The sequence below is a fragment of the Porites lutea genome, chromosome 1 (assembly GCF_958299795.1).
Source record: "Porites lutea chromosome 1, jaPorLute2.1, whole genome shotgun sequence".
Classification (NCBI taxonomy): domain Eukaryota; kingdom Metazoa; phylum Cnidaria; class Anthozoa; order Scleractinia; family Poritidae; genus Porites; species Porites lutea.
This window is the reverse complement of record NC_133201.1, coordinates 47,752,311-47,769,353: the sequence shown is the minus strand read 5'-3', so window position 1 is coordinate 47,769,353 and position 17,043 is coordinate 47,752,311. Positions and strand designations below refer to the sequence as shown.

General features: G+C 39.5%; 1 protein-coding gene across 1 annotated transcript in view; it reads right to left on the bottom strand.

The window, feature by feature from the left end:
* LOC140953161 (E3 ubiquitin-protein ligase listerin-like) overlaps positions 1-17,043 on the bottom strand; it is a 30,016-nt gene that overhangs the window by 3,518 nt on the left and 9,455 nt on the right. Inside the window, exons 5-23 of the mRNA XM_073402664.1 lie at positions 16,025-16,077; positions 15,390-15,570; positions 14,776-14,949; positions 14,334-14,468; positions 13,648-13,851; positions 12,959-13,198; positions 11,717-12,334; positions 11,524-11,565; positions 10,556-10,748; positions 10,145-10,287; positions 9,859-9,940; positions 8,808-8,964; positions 8,050-8,209; positions 6,805-7,089; positions 5,278-5,659; positions 3,638-3,951; positions 2,026-2,311; positions 545-794; positions 126-197 (exon numbers count right to left, since the gene is read on the bottom strand). Coding sequence (XP_073258765.1) covers positions 126-197; positions 545-794; positions 2,026-2,311; positions 3,638-3,951; positions 5,278-5,659; positions 6,805-7,089; positions 8,050-8,209; positions 8,808-8,964; positions 9,859-9,940; positions 10,145-10,287; positions 10,556-10,748; positions 11,524-11,565; positions 11,717-12,334; positions 12,959-13,198; positions 13,648-13,851; positions 14,334-14,468; positions 14,776-14,949; positions 15,390-15,570; positions 16,025-16,077 — 3,971 coding nt within the window. The remainder of the gene's footprint in view (positions 1-125; positions 198-544; positions 795-2,025; positions 2,312-3,637; positions 3,952-5,277; positions 5,660-6,804; positions 7,090-8,049; positions 8,210-8,807; positions 8,965-9,858; positions 9,941-10,144; positions 10,288-10,555; positions 10,749-11,523; positions 11,566-11,716; positions 12,335-12,958; positions 13,199-13,647; positions 13,852-14,333; positions 14,469-14,775; positions 14,950-15,389; positions 15,571-16,024; positions 16,078-17,043) is intronic.

Genomic DNA, 17,043 nt, shown 5'->3' with positions numbered 1-17,043 from the left:
TTAGAGTTAATTCTCTCTTCCTGTTTAGCGTTACAAGTGCGACTTGGTACACCACGATTAATATATCCTCCGTACAGTGATATCATTTGCCCCGTGCATGGGTTGTATTATGTACAACAAAATACCTTATTGGCTCATCTTGACTTTCTTCAGACTCACTCACATTTTCCTCCAGTCTTGCGATATCCGGCATTACTCTGTAAAAAATAACAACATGACAGAACATAGCAGATAAGTTAAGTGGGTACCAGTCTGCTAAAAGTAAGAGGCAACGAATCAGATTTAGTGCCTTGATGAAGTGGGGTCCCTGCTCATCCAGACCTCGTCCAGTCGGGCCAGTCTCGAAAATAATATTTCTCGACCCTGTAGGCGTCAAGTAGGCCTAAAATCAAGGTGAGGATCCGGGCCTCTCCCTTAGGTCCGCCAGTGGAGGATACTGTTCAACCACAGTACTATCCAATCCTTCACACCTCAAGCATTTGTTTACAGATTGTTGGACCTATAAAGAGGATTCGCACGGTATGGGAATAAGAAGTTTACGTACCTGGAAAGTATATGGTACGCGGCGACCTGAAGTCCACGCACATTGCAGTTCATGAGAGGTAAGCAGTGAGCCATGAGGTCCTCTAACCATCGAGGAACCTTCGAGGTGTCTTCAGTGATTGCATGTGGTTCCCCATGGAATTTATGTTCCTTTAAAAGAGAGGTTGGAGTAAAGATCACAGCCGAACCAAGGGACTCGCTGATTCGATTTGACCACAAGGAGACTTCAAAATGGGCATCTTGGCACTCTCCTGGAATAAAAAATAATGCTTAACAATTATTCCTCGAGCCCGAATGGGCGCTGAGTCAATAGCCAAAGAGGCCAAGGGCGGTCATGAGGGCTAGAGGAATAATTGTTTGAGTAAAATCCAACAAGTAGGTCAAAAATATCGAGACAAGGCAACTATAGCTAGCAAAACGCGATTCAGCCGTCATTGGTTTGGTTTTCAAAGCCAGCGCTTTTCGCTAGGTCAACCAATCAGAACGCAGCATTGACAATAGACCACCAGTTGGATTTTACTAAATATTTATAGCTGATATCAAAACAACAAGTCTGGCACTGTGGGAGGAAGAAACTAAAGCAGCACATTTGGAGATAAACACAACTTCGTGAGTTCATGGTCTAACTGCGGCCACTACTCTAATGGTTTAAAGGGGATATGTCACGCTATTTGCTATTTTTGAAAAAGCTAATCCTTTTCTCGCATCAATTGAATTCCAAAAACAATGGTCCAGTTTTGTTATTTGAGACTATATTTAGGCACAGAAAATCTTTCCTGTCTTCTGATACAACGAATGACACGGATGGATATGGATTGGAACTTGAAAACGTCTGAGTACCTTTTTCAAGTTTTAATGCTATGCCTCCAAAAATCACCCAGAAATATAATATTGTGGTTAGTCCTCCCTGATGAGATTTGTCTGATATCTTGTTCATAACTCTACAGGACCATTTTGTGTTTGGGTAAGGCATTAAATAATGACTTCAGCACAGAATTGACCTAAAACAGCAATAGAGTGGTTTTCGTTTGAGTGTCGTAAAACCAAAACCAAAGTAATTACTCTGGCCAATCACATAGGACACAGACAATACATTGAACCAATCAAAACTCGAAGTAATTACATGTGGCTGACGCAAAGCGCGGGAAAATGCATGCGAGCGCGTCACAATTGGCTTTGGTTTTACTTCTGATTGGATGAAAAGGTGGCGCGAATCTTTTAAGCCAATCGCATCGTGTAGAAAGTGCAAAACCAATTACTTTTCGACACTCAAATGAAAACCGCTCTATCCTCGTGGCATAGCTCCTTTAAGGGACAGTTGAGAATTCAGGATTAGTAAATGTCTGTCAATTTTGTCTTCATAAATTCCCCCTTACTTTCGGGTTCCATTGACAAAAATACAAAAGTCCAAAATCTCCCCAAGGGGAGAGTCTACATAAAAGATAACCGTACGAGCACAGTCTGACTCTCCCTCTCTCTTACCGGCATGGTACAAGAACAACTGTAATACTGTAGTGAACAAATTTCCACTGAAGAACTCCTGCCATTCTACTAAAAGATTTGGAGGAAACTCGGGCGCGTTTTCTGAAGATACATTTGCTCTTTCATTGGATACGTCACTGGAATGTGCCTCATTGCTGACTTTGGATAGCTTAGAGGCATTCTCTTGAAAGAACCGCGCCACGTTGCAGAAAAGGGAGCAGACTTGGCAACACAGAGCAACGCATTTCAATGAAGTTGTCAGCATTGAGCGATTTTCTTCGCACGTCTGTTAAAGGAAATGAAATATAGAACTCAGAAGGTTTGATGTGCAAACCATATCCATGACATAAAGTGACAATATTTTTTGTCCAGCAAAAGGAAATGGCTTTCGATCGGCGGCTATCACGGAGTGTGGAGGTCTCCGCTTTGCAGAACTCCGCAAGCATTTGCATAAATTTCTTATTTTCTTTCTTGTGTTATATTTGTAATTTGTAAAAAGAAGATTTCTGTTAACATTAGTTTGTATGATATTGTTTGTTGTGTCCATAAAAAAACAAGTGAGCTATTTACAAGCAAGGCTAAAAATATAAATTTAAAAAAGTAAAATCCAAACTAGGTCATCATGTTGTGTTGTTGCTTTTCGTTAGTTTTTTGTCTGTTCAGTGCGTTTGTATGCTTGCCATTTATATTAACTTGTATTTCACTCTGATTATGCCGCACATATATTGAACTTATGGTCTTAAGTAGGTTGAGTTTGATCGTCCGGGTGAACGTAGTCCTGAAAGGGACTGGTGTTGTTGACAGTGACTGACGTTTCGACAACCTGTGCGGTAGTCATCTTCAGAGTCAAAGTGAGTTGTATCATGTCAGTTGATGGTATTATACTCTGGTTATTGATCTGGTTTATACTCTGGTTATTGATCATACTCTGGTTATTCGACTACCACACAGGTTGTCGAAACGTCAGTCACTGTCAACAACAACAGTCCTATTCAGGACTACGTTCACCTGGACGATCAAACTCAACCTACTTTTGAAATGACTCCTGGGTTCAAACCTTACACAGTTCTGTTCTTAAGTTAAAAACGCAAAAAATGTACTTAATCGTCTCTTACAAATGCAATGTACACACAAACTGTATCTTCTGGCAAAATAAATATACTGAAACTGAAACTGAGTGTGGTTTACTAAATTCCAAACACCAAACATCCCATTTTCCCCACGTTCTTAAGGTTTTGCTGCAGAATGTGTAGCAACATAGCGACCCCTTCTTAATGCTTTCTGCGATCCACTGTAGCACGAAAATTTTTTACTCGTCATCTCTCGCCCCAACCGACAAAATTATTCTGTTGTACGCCAGAAAACATGTTGTTACGCGGGACGATTTGCAAGGACAATTTTTAGCGCAACACAGCTTTCCAACATGGTTGCGACATTGTTTCCAGTCGAACCAATAATGTTGCAACATTACAACGCTGTGTTGCGCTTAAAATAATCGTTGCGAATCGTCCCGTGTAACATCACCTTAAAACGTTGCGACATGATTTTTAAAGAAGCCCTTGTGTCTATTTGCTTTCATGAAAAAAAAGCACATATTCTGCAACAAAATTACCTGCAACCAACCGGCCAAGACACAAAGGACAAAATCCCAATGCTTGTTATTCATCATGTCTGGGCAATGACGAACAGCCATTTCTAGGATTCTGGCAAGCGACAGGTTTAAAGACAAGATGCCCATTGAAACGGTTTCATCTAAAGGGCTGTTTATGAGTACGAGGCTGTCATGGGTGCTATTCCACTCCACGAGTTCATCCAGTAGACCTGTCAGAGTCAGTTGACACTCTAGCAATGCTTCTTCAGTGCCTTTGCTTTGTATAAACCACTTCTGGAGAGAGCCACTGATGATGGTCAACAAACGTGCAAACCCTGGCAAATCAAAGGAGACTATCTCAGGGCTACTGCTTAAAAACAGAGTTAAGGGAACTATTATCAACCCAGAGCTCAAATTACAAATCAAACTGACAAACTGACAAAAATCTTATAAGCCCCAAATAAGTAATCACATGCAAAAAAAAAGGTTTTTCTCACGCACTGCTGGGGGCCTGGGTATAGGTCATGTGACCGAAAGGCGGACAGTTGCTTTTGTTGCGTCCGCCATGACTGACCTTTCCACCCACCCAACCACCCACCCACCCTAACATTTCAGTTTTGTAGGCTGTTTAAATGTAATGTGCAACTTTGTAATTTTGTTAGTGTCCCACCTTTCTAGGGGTATGTTATGTATACATTTTTATGAATATGGAATAAAGGTCAGGCTGCGGCAGTCGGCTTGGCGTGGCTGCCGGTGGTGTTTAAGAAGTTTGTTTAACCCATTCGCTCCTGGAGATTTTGCCGAAAAACGCGTTTTGAAGCTAGTCGAGTGGTTTTCTGGTCACTGTCGTGCTATAAAGAGCTAAAACTTACCACAAACCGGTTTAAAGGTCGTACACTTCGTGGCCTTCTGATCCAGATGCAAAATATCAGCTTGCGAAGTTTGGGCATGCGCAGAAAGCAAAATTTCGAGAAAAATTTCTTCTTTTTTCGCTTTTCTTGCCTCATTTTCTTTTCTCTTGCTGGGCATTTAGTAGGCTTCATTTTGGTGGGAATAGTTTTTAGGAAAGCTTTTAGGATCTTAGGATTAGGTGAAAGGAAAGGTAGGTGGGCGATGAACAAGATTTTCATGGAGATTTTCAGGTCCATGTCACGTGGTTTTTTGCTTCTTTCTCCGGTGTCCTTGACTGAATTGTGCTCATTCTGGTATGGTTTGAAAGATCTCTTCACTCTGCACAAGTTAGCGAAGAAAGTTAATCGTTAAAACTGATGACGTCACAAAGGGTAGAAAGGACCTGGATCCGCACGGGCGGTTACGGGCGGTTCAGGGGCGAATGGGTTAAACTTGACTTAGTTAACTATCTGTCGAGCAATTAGGACCAGTTGTTAATGGTTTCATGACCTAGAATCCGCATTGCGCAACAATTAAAAATAGTTTCTGTTATTTTGATTAAGACAGAAAAAAAAGATGGGGCATCTGCAAAATGGCGACGTCACTTCATACGGGAATATTTCTAAAAGAAAAATGCAACAGCCACGTTGTACTGTGAGGCAGCTATCACGACAAGCCCAAGGGAAAAGGGTATATATCCACACTATCTGCCCCCAGATTCAATCAAATCAGTAAAAAAAAAAAAAAAGACAAGCCAGAAGAAGGTCTACCTCTCTCGTCGTTCTCTTGACTCAAGAGTGCAGCAAACTGTTCAGTGATGACTTTCAGTTCGTAGATACCATCCAAATGGTACACTAAAGTGTTCAGAGTCTGGCATTCCTTTTCTTCAAGGGAAGCTAGAGATTGCACCTCAGTCAACAGTAAAGTGGAGTCATATTGAAGGTCAAGTCGCTTAAATTCCTGTAACACGTCTTGCAGTACCAGACACCACAGAAAGCCGTCGGTTCGTGAATGTGCAAGCGCATCTGTAATAAGAGTCCCACACCAGCCTCGCTTGTCTATGTGATCTAACAGAGTACTACTTCCGGTCTGAAGTTTCACCAGAAGGCTGTAAATGGCGTGGTCAAGGCTGCCGTCACTCGCCATATATTGCTAAGGAAAAAAAAAGTTTACTTCTGACAAAGTCGGAGTACGATTAGAGAGTGATAATTATTACTTTTAATTGCAGAATGCAGTCTCTCGGCTGGGACGGACGCTGTCGCGATCTGCACCGTTTTGAAAACTTGTCCGCATTGTTGAGAATCAAAGAAAACAGCGAAGAAGACAGAGACCAACTCAAGATGTTCGTCTCAGTAATATCTAAGTCCTTAAAAGAGTGCTGACTATACGGGTGATTCGTCGCCACAGTTTGTCCACAAGGAAATACCGTAAAATTCCGAAAATAAGCCCCGGGGCTTATATTTTTCAAAGGCCCTTTTTGACGGGCTTATTTTTGGAGAGGCTTGTATTCGGAGGGGCTTATCTAGGGAGGGAAATTTGCGTTTCAAAATCGATTGGGCTAGCTTGTAAACGGAAGGAAATTTACCATTTTTGCTTTGTTTTTCTTTGTATTCGAGGGCAAATTCCAAGTACAAGCCTCCCTGAGGGCTTATATTCGGAGGGGCGATTTAACGGAGGGTTTTTTGCGTTAGGATTTTGGGGGGCTTATATTTGGAGGGGCTTATTTTCGTAATTTTACGGTAGTGCATTTATCTTCAAAAAAAAAAAAAATTTACTCGGGAGCAGAAAGGTAAAAAATGCTGAATGCTTTGTGCGCATGGAATATTTAAGTTTTGTTTGGGATTTTCAGCTCAATGAAGGAGCTCTTACATAAAAAAATAAAAGCACCCTACTCTTTTTAGAGGTCGATCCTGTTCAACTGAACGTACGCTTGTCACCTCAACCATATCTAAAAGCCAACAATAGGCCCTTTGCAGAACTTGGTCACGTGCTTAGATACTATGGATCGAAGGATGGCAAGCCACCCAAGCGTTCATACCGATCACAAAGCTTTGAGTGCGATCGAGCGAAGCACTCTTAGTTTAAATACACTTGTGGAAATTTAACGAAATTACTGAGATAGAAGACTCAAAAGACGCTTGAATTAAACTAGGAAAGTTCACCCGATCGCATTCACCAAGTTCTGCGAAGGGCATCATGTTCCGTCCTTTGCCTTTGTTTCATTTCGGTTTCATTTTAGCCTGAAAGCTGGGCGATCAAAACTTGGGTACTAGGGATAACTGTTACAAACCACTGACCTCCGCCATGTCACTGCATCCCAAAACACAGGAACACCATTGTCGAACCCAACTCATCTCCAGCCACAGGCGAACCAAATCGCTCCGTGGCAAAGAAACACTCGCCCGAAACGAAGAATCATCAGCACTTGAGAGGATCTCGTTAACCAGACTTGAGAAAAACAAAATCATATTCTGGTGATTTGTGAAAGTGCACTGTGTAGTTTGACATTCATGGAGCTGGTCTGGTACATCAGACATAACAGGAAGTTTTCCATTCAAAAGTGGCTCCAACAACCATTGGCTCTGAGAGGAGAAGAAATGGGAACAACGGTTAAGTGTTTCCGAAGCCGCTTTAAACCTTAATTTTCTGGTACAAATTGAATTCGTTTTGAATGATAAAATCATCTCTCACGTTCCCCTTAGTTTCTCGCTCTATCCGTCTGGAAGATAAAATTTGAACCAGTCATTTCACATATGCACAACTAGAAGGCAAAAGTTTTAAGTGCACCAGAACGACTTCCCGCTTTTTACACAGGCTAAGTGAAGTACTTAACCGACTATTGACAAAATTCTGACATTAACCCGATCACTCCTAAAAGTGGCAAAAGAACAAAATCGCCAACAAAAATTGCATTTCTATTTGGAAGATCCAGTGAAATAAATATATCTATCAAAAAGTTCTGCCAAGAAGTTATCAGAAGTCGCAAAGCAACCCAATCGCCAAAAAGGTTACATTTCCTTTTTCAAAATCCTTTGAAATAAATAATACTGCCAAAGAGGTTTGAATGGCAACGATACAGGATTTCATCCACAGACTCAAAAGTTAGAACTACATACTAAATAAATAGTACCATGTGAAAGTACTGCTGAAGAGGTTTCATTTGAATGGTCATAGTATTTCATTCACAGACTCAAAAGTTAAAACTACACACTTAATAAATAGTACCATGTGAAAGTACTGCTGAAGAGGTTTCATTAGAATGGCAACACTATAGGATTTCACTCACAGACTCAAAAGTTAAAACTACATACTTAATAAATAGTACCATGTGAAAGTACTGCTGAAGAGGTTTCATTTGAATGGTCACACCACATTATTTCATTCACAGACTCAAAAGTTAAAACTACATACTTAATAAATAGTACCATGTGAAAGTATTGCTGAAGAGGTTTCATTAGAATGGCAACACTATAGGATTTTAAAAGTCAGAACAACGAGTCAGCTCACCATGACTTCGTCTAGGATTGAGAGTGTTCACCTACCTTGGAATACTCATTTCTGAAAAATTTCAGGTCTTGCTCTTTTGGCGTTATGGCCTCGAATACACTCTGTGACAAAGACTTGTGCGCATGTTCATCTTTTTTAGATAGCTGGCTTGAATCCTGCAGCAAGCAAACTGCTACCTTAACCACATTCTCCACGCTATGGAAAAAACACACATTGCAGATTAGAAGAAGCTTTCGACGTCCCCTACAATCAGACCATCTGGGTCTCAGTCTGGTCGGGTATTGCTACAAACGGAAATAAGACGTTCGGGCAAGAAAATAATTCAGTGAAATGACATGTCACAAATGCTATGACTGTAAGTATTGCACTGAGACAATCGAGCGTGATTGACGTCCAGAAATCACTTTTCATTGAAACTGCATTGAGTGATCGCACCGTAAAATGTAAAATAAAACTTGTGATTTGGCGGTACGCAGTTTCGGAAGTTCTAAACAAATACAAAGAGGAAAAGTTAAATTTGACAGAGAAATGTGCATTAAGTCCTTTTTAACCAAGAATTGATAATATTTTAGTAAAAATAAGTAAGAGAAACCTCAAACGCCAGAAATACAAACGGGTGGATTTGCCGAAATTCTATGGACCTCCCGTATAAATGGCTAAATCGTTCACTTACTCCACTACATCGAAGAAAATGGAGAGTGCAAGGCGTCTTGAGAAGAATACATTACACAAGCGATGGGTAACAAAGCAAAGCCTGGGAAAGATGACAAATAGGCGATAAGGAGTGTCGTACCTCTCAAGGGTATCCCCTTTAGTTAGATTTTCATAGACAAAGGAGGCTGCTCTTAGAAGAAGGGTCTCGCATGGTGTTGAATCCACGTCATATGAAACTTGACTCAAAACCTGTAATCCTTTTTGCCAGGTTTCTGCTACCGACTGCGATACTGACCCTGTGAAAGAAATTATTAATCAAACAGAGGGAATACCTTCTGAAATACTGTCTACAGTTTCAAATGACCAAAAGGACACTTTCAACTTCAATGCACCACCCCCAAACCAGTAGAACACGAAAGGCCGAATATATTTATGAGCATCACCTTTAATCGCGGTACACTTTCATTCATGCATTTATTTATTTTATTTACAAAGAAGAATCTGGTTTAATATTAGAATAGAACTAATTTAAAAAGAGTCGGGTAAAACAAACAAACAAACAAACAAATAAACAGATACAAAGAAAGTGAGTGTTTGAGATCAATTCAGGACTCGAAAAAATTTTGAATTTCACCTTGTCTTAAATAGACAAGCAGCTCTCACAATTGACTTACCTGGGACCATTACTTACTTGCGCACTGGCGGCGGCACGGGAAAAGGAAGAAGAGTTTGCAACTACATCTCTGGAATTTCTCCAGTCGCCCTGTGGCTCCCGGTCAATTGAGCTGTCAGATTTCCACTAATCAGCGCGAAGCGGAAACGAGCGCGAATGTAAACAAACATTGAAAAGCACGTGCCATGGGTAATGACGTCATTACTAATGTAATCTCGGCCAATCAGCATTTCGCATCCACTTTTTCGACGCAGATACTCAAATTCCAGAGACGTAGTTGCAAGCTTTCCTTCCTTTTCCCGCCCCGCCGCACGAGTGCCCAGGAGAGCTTGCTCGCAGGCTAGAGATGCGATTCATATTTCAATACTTACGACGCACAACCAAGACGAGAGGTTTACATCCGTCTTAGACTTCCATTAACGTACGTCTTACAGAGCGGAAAGCTGTTTTGAGTTTTCAAAATTTTACTGTCCGGTGACAATTTAAAAGATAGGCAACCACTGTCCTGTTTACTTACATGATTCCCGGAGCGTCCTGACCAACTGTAACTGAAACACAGCAAGAAGAAGATCTTCTATACAAGGTACAACATCGCCAGGCTGAAAATAAAAATTCATAAGAGCTGTGACAACAGTAGTTATGACTCTTGGTTAACCAAACCAAGGTTATGACGTCAAATGTAGTATCGGTAACCTGCAACTCCCAATGACTTGATTGTCACTTGTTGTAATCTATTGTTAGATCTTGTGGCTGATTACAAAAAAACAACAATAAATTTAAAATCAGGGATATATAAGACTTACAGAATTTCCACAGTTGATGAGATACATCTTCAAAATGTCCAGCAACGGAAGCAATTCTCTTTCACTGTCTTGTTCTGACTGTCTTAGAATCCTTATGAAGAGTTGAAATATGTTCTCCACAAAGTCTTTCTCCAGCATTACAACTGCAAAACAAGTATCATCATTTAAGGAATAAGAACCCATTAACGTTCACTCAAACGTCCTGTTTGTGGCCACACACTAAGTATCTTCAATAGCCAACAAGTGGCGTAACAAAATCTTTAGTTTACTCCCTTCAAGAAAGACGTCATTTTCAGCGCACGCGATGCCTAAAGGAAACATCTGGGTTTGCTTTATTTCATTTTAAAACAAGGAGTAAATAGTCTCCCAAAACGTATTGGGCAAAAGGTAAACGCTTAAGATATTACTGACCGTTACGTTTGGACACGATACACAACTGTAAAAGCTTCCAAACAATTCTTCTGTCTCCATCAGAAAGAACTACAATATTCAAGAAGTCGCTGCTGACATGAAGCACTAAACCTCTTGTTAAAGCAAGAAGTCTTTCATTTCCTTCCGCAGAATAAAGCCATCTAATAATACCCAGAACGTCAGATTGCAGCCCCTAATGGAAGAGGAAGAAATAGACTGAATTACCTGATATTCAAACCACTGTAATTTTGTCACGAAAGATATTAATCATCGTGGATAATGTGTATAAAGGGTTTACTTTATCGTTTGTCCCACGATTGTCACTTTGATATTGATTGCGACTGGTGTATCACGAACCTCGCTCATGGTCGGTGCGTGATAAAACTAACAATGCTTTGGATCGAAACCCACCGACCAAGAGCTAGGTTGTTGACACACCAGCCACTAACAAACACGGTGGTAAAAATAGTCCGACTCAGCACAGGCAGCCCAAGCGCACTATGTTTGGGTTCGGGCTTCAGAGGTCATTTGGTCGGAATATACTAGAATTATTAGTGTATTATCTGATGCCAAATAAATGCAAAAATCTTAAAGATACGAAGTCTTCTTGTTTGTCTATGTGTACTAGTAGCCTTTAAGATAACGAAGGTCGAGATTTCTTGCGTTATTACATGTGATTCGGGCCCTTGTTGTTCCAATTTTACCACATGTATTCGAATCTACAACGTTAAGAAAAAAAAATCATGATCACGCGAAATGTTGATTGAAAAAGCTCCCTTACCTTTAGTTCATGGCCACTCTGTGTCCTACGGCCGGTTTAAACGCCGTTTAGCCGACTTTCTCTCCATCGACTACTGAACACTACCTTGTACCATTTACTATTTAAACTCTACTACAACTACAGTACTAGACGCGTAAATTGCAACATTACTCAACACAGTCAACAGTTACTTCTCAGAGACTCTCACCTGCTCAAGAACTTTGTATAAGAAAGTGACTGTTGAATTTTGCTGATGGAAAAACGAATGATCGATGAGTTAATGACTAGCATCAAGTATATCATAGAGTTGTATATGATAAATAAGAAGACAGGTTAATTGCTTATAGCTAAGGTTCAAGCTTCAGAGCTACTTTAACTAAAAAAGATGACCCAAAAATTACCTGAAGATATTTGGATACCAACTCTTCCTGTTTTTCAAGAGGCAATGGTTTTATTATCCCACAAAAAATTGTAATAACATAATCAACAGATTTATTGTCTTTAAAGCCACCACTTGTATCATCTCCGTTTGTATCAGACAGAAACGGTTCGCAGGATACGTTGATCCATGAAAACAACGTGCCATTAAGAAAACATTCACTCAAACTACAATAATTGTCCTCATCTACTGAAGTCAATCTTGAAGAATGTTCACCAGTTCTAGTTAACGTTCTCATAAGACGAGTTGATGTAAAATGTGGAACAAGTCTTGAGAGGAGATTAAGATGTTTAAGCGAATTCTTTTGAGATATTTCATCCAGACACAGAGTACAAATTGCGCAAACCAGGTCCAATAGACAGCCACAATACAGTTTTTCCACATCCTCAGATCCTGTTAAATGAAGATCCATAGGGTGACAATTTGTGTTTGGCAAAGCAGATCCATGGTGGCTAGTCTTGTCCAAAACTTCAGAGGAAGACTCTGCAAATGCAACCTTGTGTTGCTTTCTTCTCTTTGTGGCTGGTTTTTTCAGAGAAACCAGACAATGAGATACGGAGGCAACTGCTTCATGGTCAACCTGTCAGGAAATGACAACAGTTTCATGGTGAGCCTATGAGGAAATGTCAAAGCCTTTGATTACTATTCACTGACTAGAAGATAAAATTACTATTTGCACCGTAAAACCTCTCCTTATAATCTCCTGTTATCCAACCACCTAATAATGAGCATAACATTGTTTCCCCATAGAAAAAGAAAATGCAGTGTCGTTTGGTTATCTGACAACTACGTTAGTACGATCACCTCGTTAATACAACGACACTTTCCTAGCCCTTATATGGCCGCATTAACGGGATTCTCACTGTATTTACAAGACAAGCCTTTCAAATTTCAGTGGTGCATTGCATAACCCAAACGGAATATCATTAAAGAAACAGATCTCCCTTTTCTTGACCTTCCCTTCGTGGATCCAGAGCAAGACACATTGAAATCAAGCAATACAAATAAAAGCCCTTAACTACAAATTTGTTTAAGTTTCATTACGCGTACCTTCAAAATAACCAAACATTTTAATTCAAACAGCCATTTTTTCTCAGAAGAAGATAAAACTGATCTCATACATCATTTGCAGTTGAGTATCACAAAGTGACCAAATTGAAATAAAAATGAACCAAATAAAATAATAGTTTTAAACCTTCCTAACCTCTTGATCGACTGGCTTGAGATGTTCCAGGCAGAGATGGCTCATACCTTCCCAGAACAATTTTAACATGTTCCTGAATTGTTGTCGTAATTTCTCCTCCCCTTCCACTGTTTCATCTGATTTGCAGTCACTTTCAGATTTGACGGAGAGATATGACAACAAGCCAGCAACAAGAGAGTAAAGTTCAGTCTGTGCTAGTTTACTTTGCTTTTCCAAAGAGTTTTCCATTACTGACAGCAACTAAAAAACAAAATGAAAAATAAGGATAACTTTGTAAAACAATAGCAACATGGTCACTATTTAAGGTACAGTTGCAGGTCTGTAGATGTAGTTCTAATAAACTGTGTCGGTCTACTCAGTTCCTCCCAGCTTACTACCACAAGGGCCATATATGTAGCTTGTGATGATTGCACCTCTTCATCGCAAAAACAAGTTAAGATTCTAAGTTGCACTTTTAAAGTGAACTTTAAGAAATTTAAAAAGGATCAAAATTATGCTGAGCTGCTTTCTTTGTTTTTGATTCCAATGACAAATAGAAAGATAGAACACATGAATAACAAGAAACATAGCAATTCAACGATCTTGAAACCATTGAAGATGGCTTTCCCTTAACCTTGGTCATGTAAATGCAGTGAAAATACATGTGAAAATAATAAAATGGACAAACTAAAATGTAACAACTGTCCTACCTGTTCCTTGATCAAATATTCTTGTACCGTAGAATCTGCACCCTTTCCACCAAATTCATGAAAAAGGCAAAATCTTAGACACTCCATAAATGCTGCAATCACTGATGAACATTCACTTGAGCTATTTTGTACCCGCTCCTTTAACAGGCCTTCACGTAGATTACTAAAGAACTCATGAAAGAAACCTACTCCATCACCAACAACCTACAAATGATCAACAATTGCTATTAATTAGTAAAAGAATAATGTAACAAAGCACTCTTGTTCAGCGTTACAAATGTATACATGTGTAACACCATTCACAAGGTGGTAGTTTACAACATTTAACAGTGCATGTACTGCAGGATTTATGGAATTTATCCTTTTAAAAACCCAAGGGATTGCAATTCCTTGAATGCTGTGGCATTCATATGACAAAAGTTGATAGGATTTTTGACGAGCAAGGCTGGCCTACTGTAGGTATTTATTGGAAATTCTGCCTGTTACATTAAATTCAGTGGGCTGACTTTGCTCTTCTTTCTTGGCATTGTTCTTGGTGAATTTTCAATTTGTCATGGATTTGTCGCCTGCTAAAATCATAAGGCATTAATGACATGGGACTAATAAGGGGCTGATACTAATGGGCTGGTAAAGCCTCAAATGTTAACTCTGTAAAATTATATTATGATAGAAATGTTAGTTCCAACCTCTGAAGGGACTTTACTCAGGAACGGCAGCAAGTTAGGGAAAATGATTGTTGCACAGCCATTGCCTCCATTCTTTAAGACAGACCACAATTTTGGCAGAACAGCTTTGCGGACATTAACTTGTTTCCAGCAATCCTGATAAAAAGTAGACAACACCCCATTACATAAGCTCAAAACTACAAAAATGATGTAAAAGTAATACTAGATTTGAGCCAGTAGCTAAAATATCTACATACTAGCTATTCTTCCATAAAGTCAAAAGTGATAAAAGATTGCAAAAAGAGTAGCTTGGACAAAAACGAGAAATAAAAAATCACAAAACTTTCTTATAACTATATCTACAAATAAATTAGACCATCCAAAACCACACAGATGAAAACAAGAGTTATTTCATGTAATTATTAAAGTACAGTGAGAGGCCAGTCACCTTGACCTTCCTTACCGTGATACTGTTAAGCACAGATAGAACAGCATCCCACAGATGCTGACACACAGCAGGATCTGAATCATCAAGTGCTGACAACACAGCAGGGGACACCTGACTGCTGAGTGATAAAATCATTGAAGGAAATGTTTCACACGCAAGGCTTATAGTGGAGAACACTGCACCCCGTACCTACAGAAAATAAAGCCAAAAAAAAATGGGATCTTCAGTTTTTACTATTGTAAATGGAAGAGCTCACTCAAATACAGAGCCATTAATTACAAATTGAGTTCACTATTAAAAGGATGCAACGTTTCAAATAAATGATAACAGTTATTCTCATTTTGATATTTTTATGGGCTTATTTGGTTTATTGTGATTTTTGTCAACTGATTTTCCTTAGTAAAAATACAAAACCTGTTTTGCATGGAAAAATTGGTGGGTTGAAAGATCGTAGATGTAAGTGTCACTGTTATTCATAAAAAGAAATCACTGCAACTAGTTTTCCCACCCTTATTGTGCCTTTCCTTGTTGCAAATGTACATCTAATATCAAACTGTAAAATACATAAATAAATAAACGAAATCTAGGATGTAAGCTAATAGTAAACAACAAAAATAAATAATATGTACATTTGGAGACTTGTGCTTCGAATATTTCCAAAACTTGTTCTGCTGGAGTATGTTGAGAAAAAGCTCTTCCATCTCTGCTCTACTCTTTTCTGATGTTACAGACATCAACTTTCCAAGAGCTGAAATGGATGATGAAACTACTCGGTTGTACTTAGCCTCCCTTTCCTCTTCTGACACAAATCTGTTTGATAAAGAAAATACAAAAGAATAATACAAAACACCTATAACAACAACAAAAAAAAGAAGAGCAGAGACACCTCTACCTAAATAGAAACAAACAATTGCCACTTAACAGATAATGGGGAGGGGGGTCATATGGGAAAGTGCAGCCTTGTCCTGAGCATTTGCAAAGTAACTTAGGCTGTAAGGCCCCCTGCTGCAGCTGTCTTGCCCATGTACACGTTCCTGCACTTTTTAAGATCCATGTGGCATTCGAGCAATTTCACGTTACATACATAATGGTACTTTATTTTTATCTTTAGGGCCTTATTCCTGTAGGTGAGTACTACTATGACAGGTGTTGGCCAAGAGGCCAACAGTGGTTGGAGGGGAGGAGGAAATAATGAGGGGATCCAAGCTGCACTAAAAATGACTGAAGATTAAGCCCAAAAAAAGTGACAGAGGAATACACTTACTTTGGATCAGAGAGGGTTGAAGGTGTTTGTGTCATTATGTTATCCTGCAAGTACTGTAAGCAAAAAAAGGATCAGCTTATTAAGACTCCCAGTCTAGAGCCTTGTGGCAAAGGAAAGAGTTTCATATCCAACTGGTCAGGTATACATTGTAGGGCAATGTCTTATTCAAATATTTGATAAGTAACTGTGCTGGACATGTTTTCATGATTTACAGTCAAACCAAGTCAAGCGTACCCCCCAAGATTCTATCAGTGAATTGATTATTTGAAACATGAATCCGTTAGTCGTTCCCGTAACTGGTATCAAATTCAAAGCGGCATTTCTGCATGCGTAATGAGCAGTGAATATTTTACGAGTACTTCTCTGTATTTGGTCAGATTGGAAATCTTTGAATGGATTAAGCTTCTTAGAAGACATTTACATCAATTTCAGGGAAATGGAGCTGGTAGAAATTTCATAACTGCCTCGCGTGTGAATTCACGGCTCATTACACATACAAGAATGCAGAGATCAATCTGAAATCAACAACTAGCAACGGATTCAACTTTTGAATAATAAATTCATTAATGGATTCTTGGGGGGTACGCTTGACCTGGTTTGAATATAAAGGGCTAGAATACATGGACATTTCAAGAGTAAAATCAGGTGAGATCAGCGTGAAAGAAAGAAAGTCGTGTCCGATAGCCTGGGGCTGGTGGATTTTGCTATTGACTAGTGATTTTTGTTCTTAACTTGCCCAATGGGCAAGTGCTGTTTTTTTGGGAATTCAAATTACAGAAGGATTGCAATCAATCCTGCTAATCAAAAGGGGTTTTGGGGCTAGTTGAAATGACTTGTGGGCTAGTACATGCTAGCTACAGCTTGCCCGAATGGCAGGCTGTAAAACTGACTTTCTTTGCACCCTGTATCATTAGGCACACCTGGCATAAGTCAAGATTACTTACAGCATATCAAACATTTTAATGAGATCCATGCAGCAGTGAAGGAAATATCAAGAATATTTATTATAGCAAAGTTCC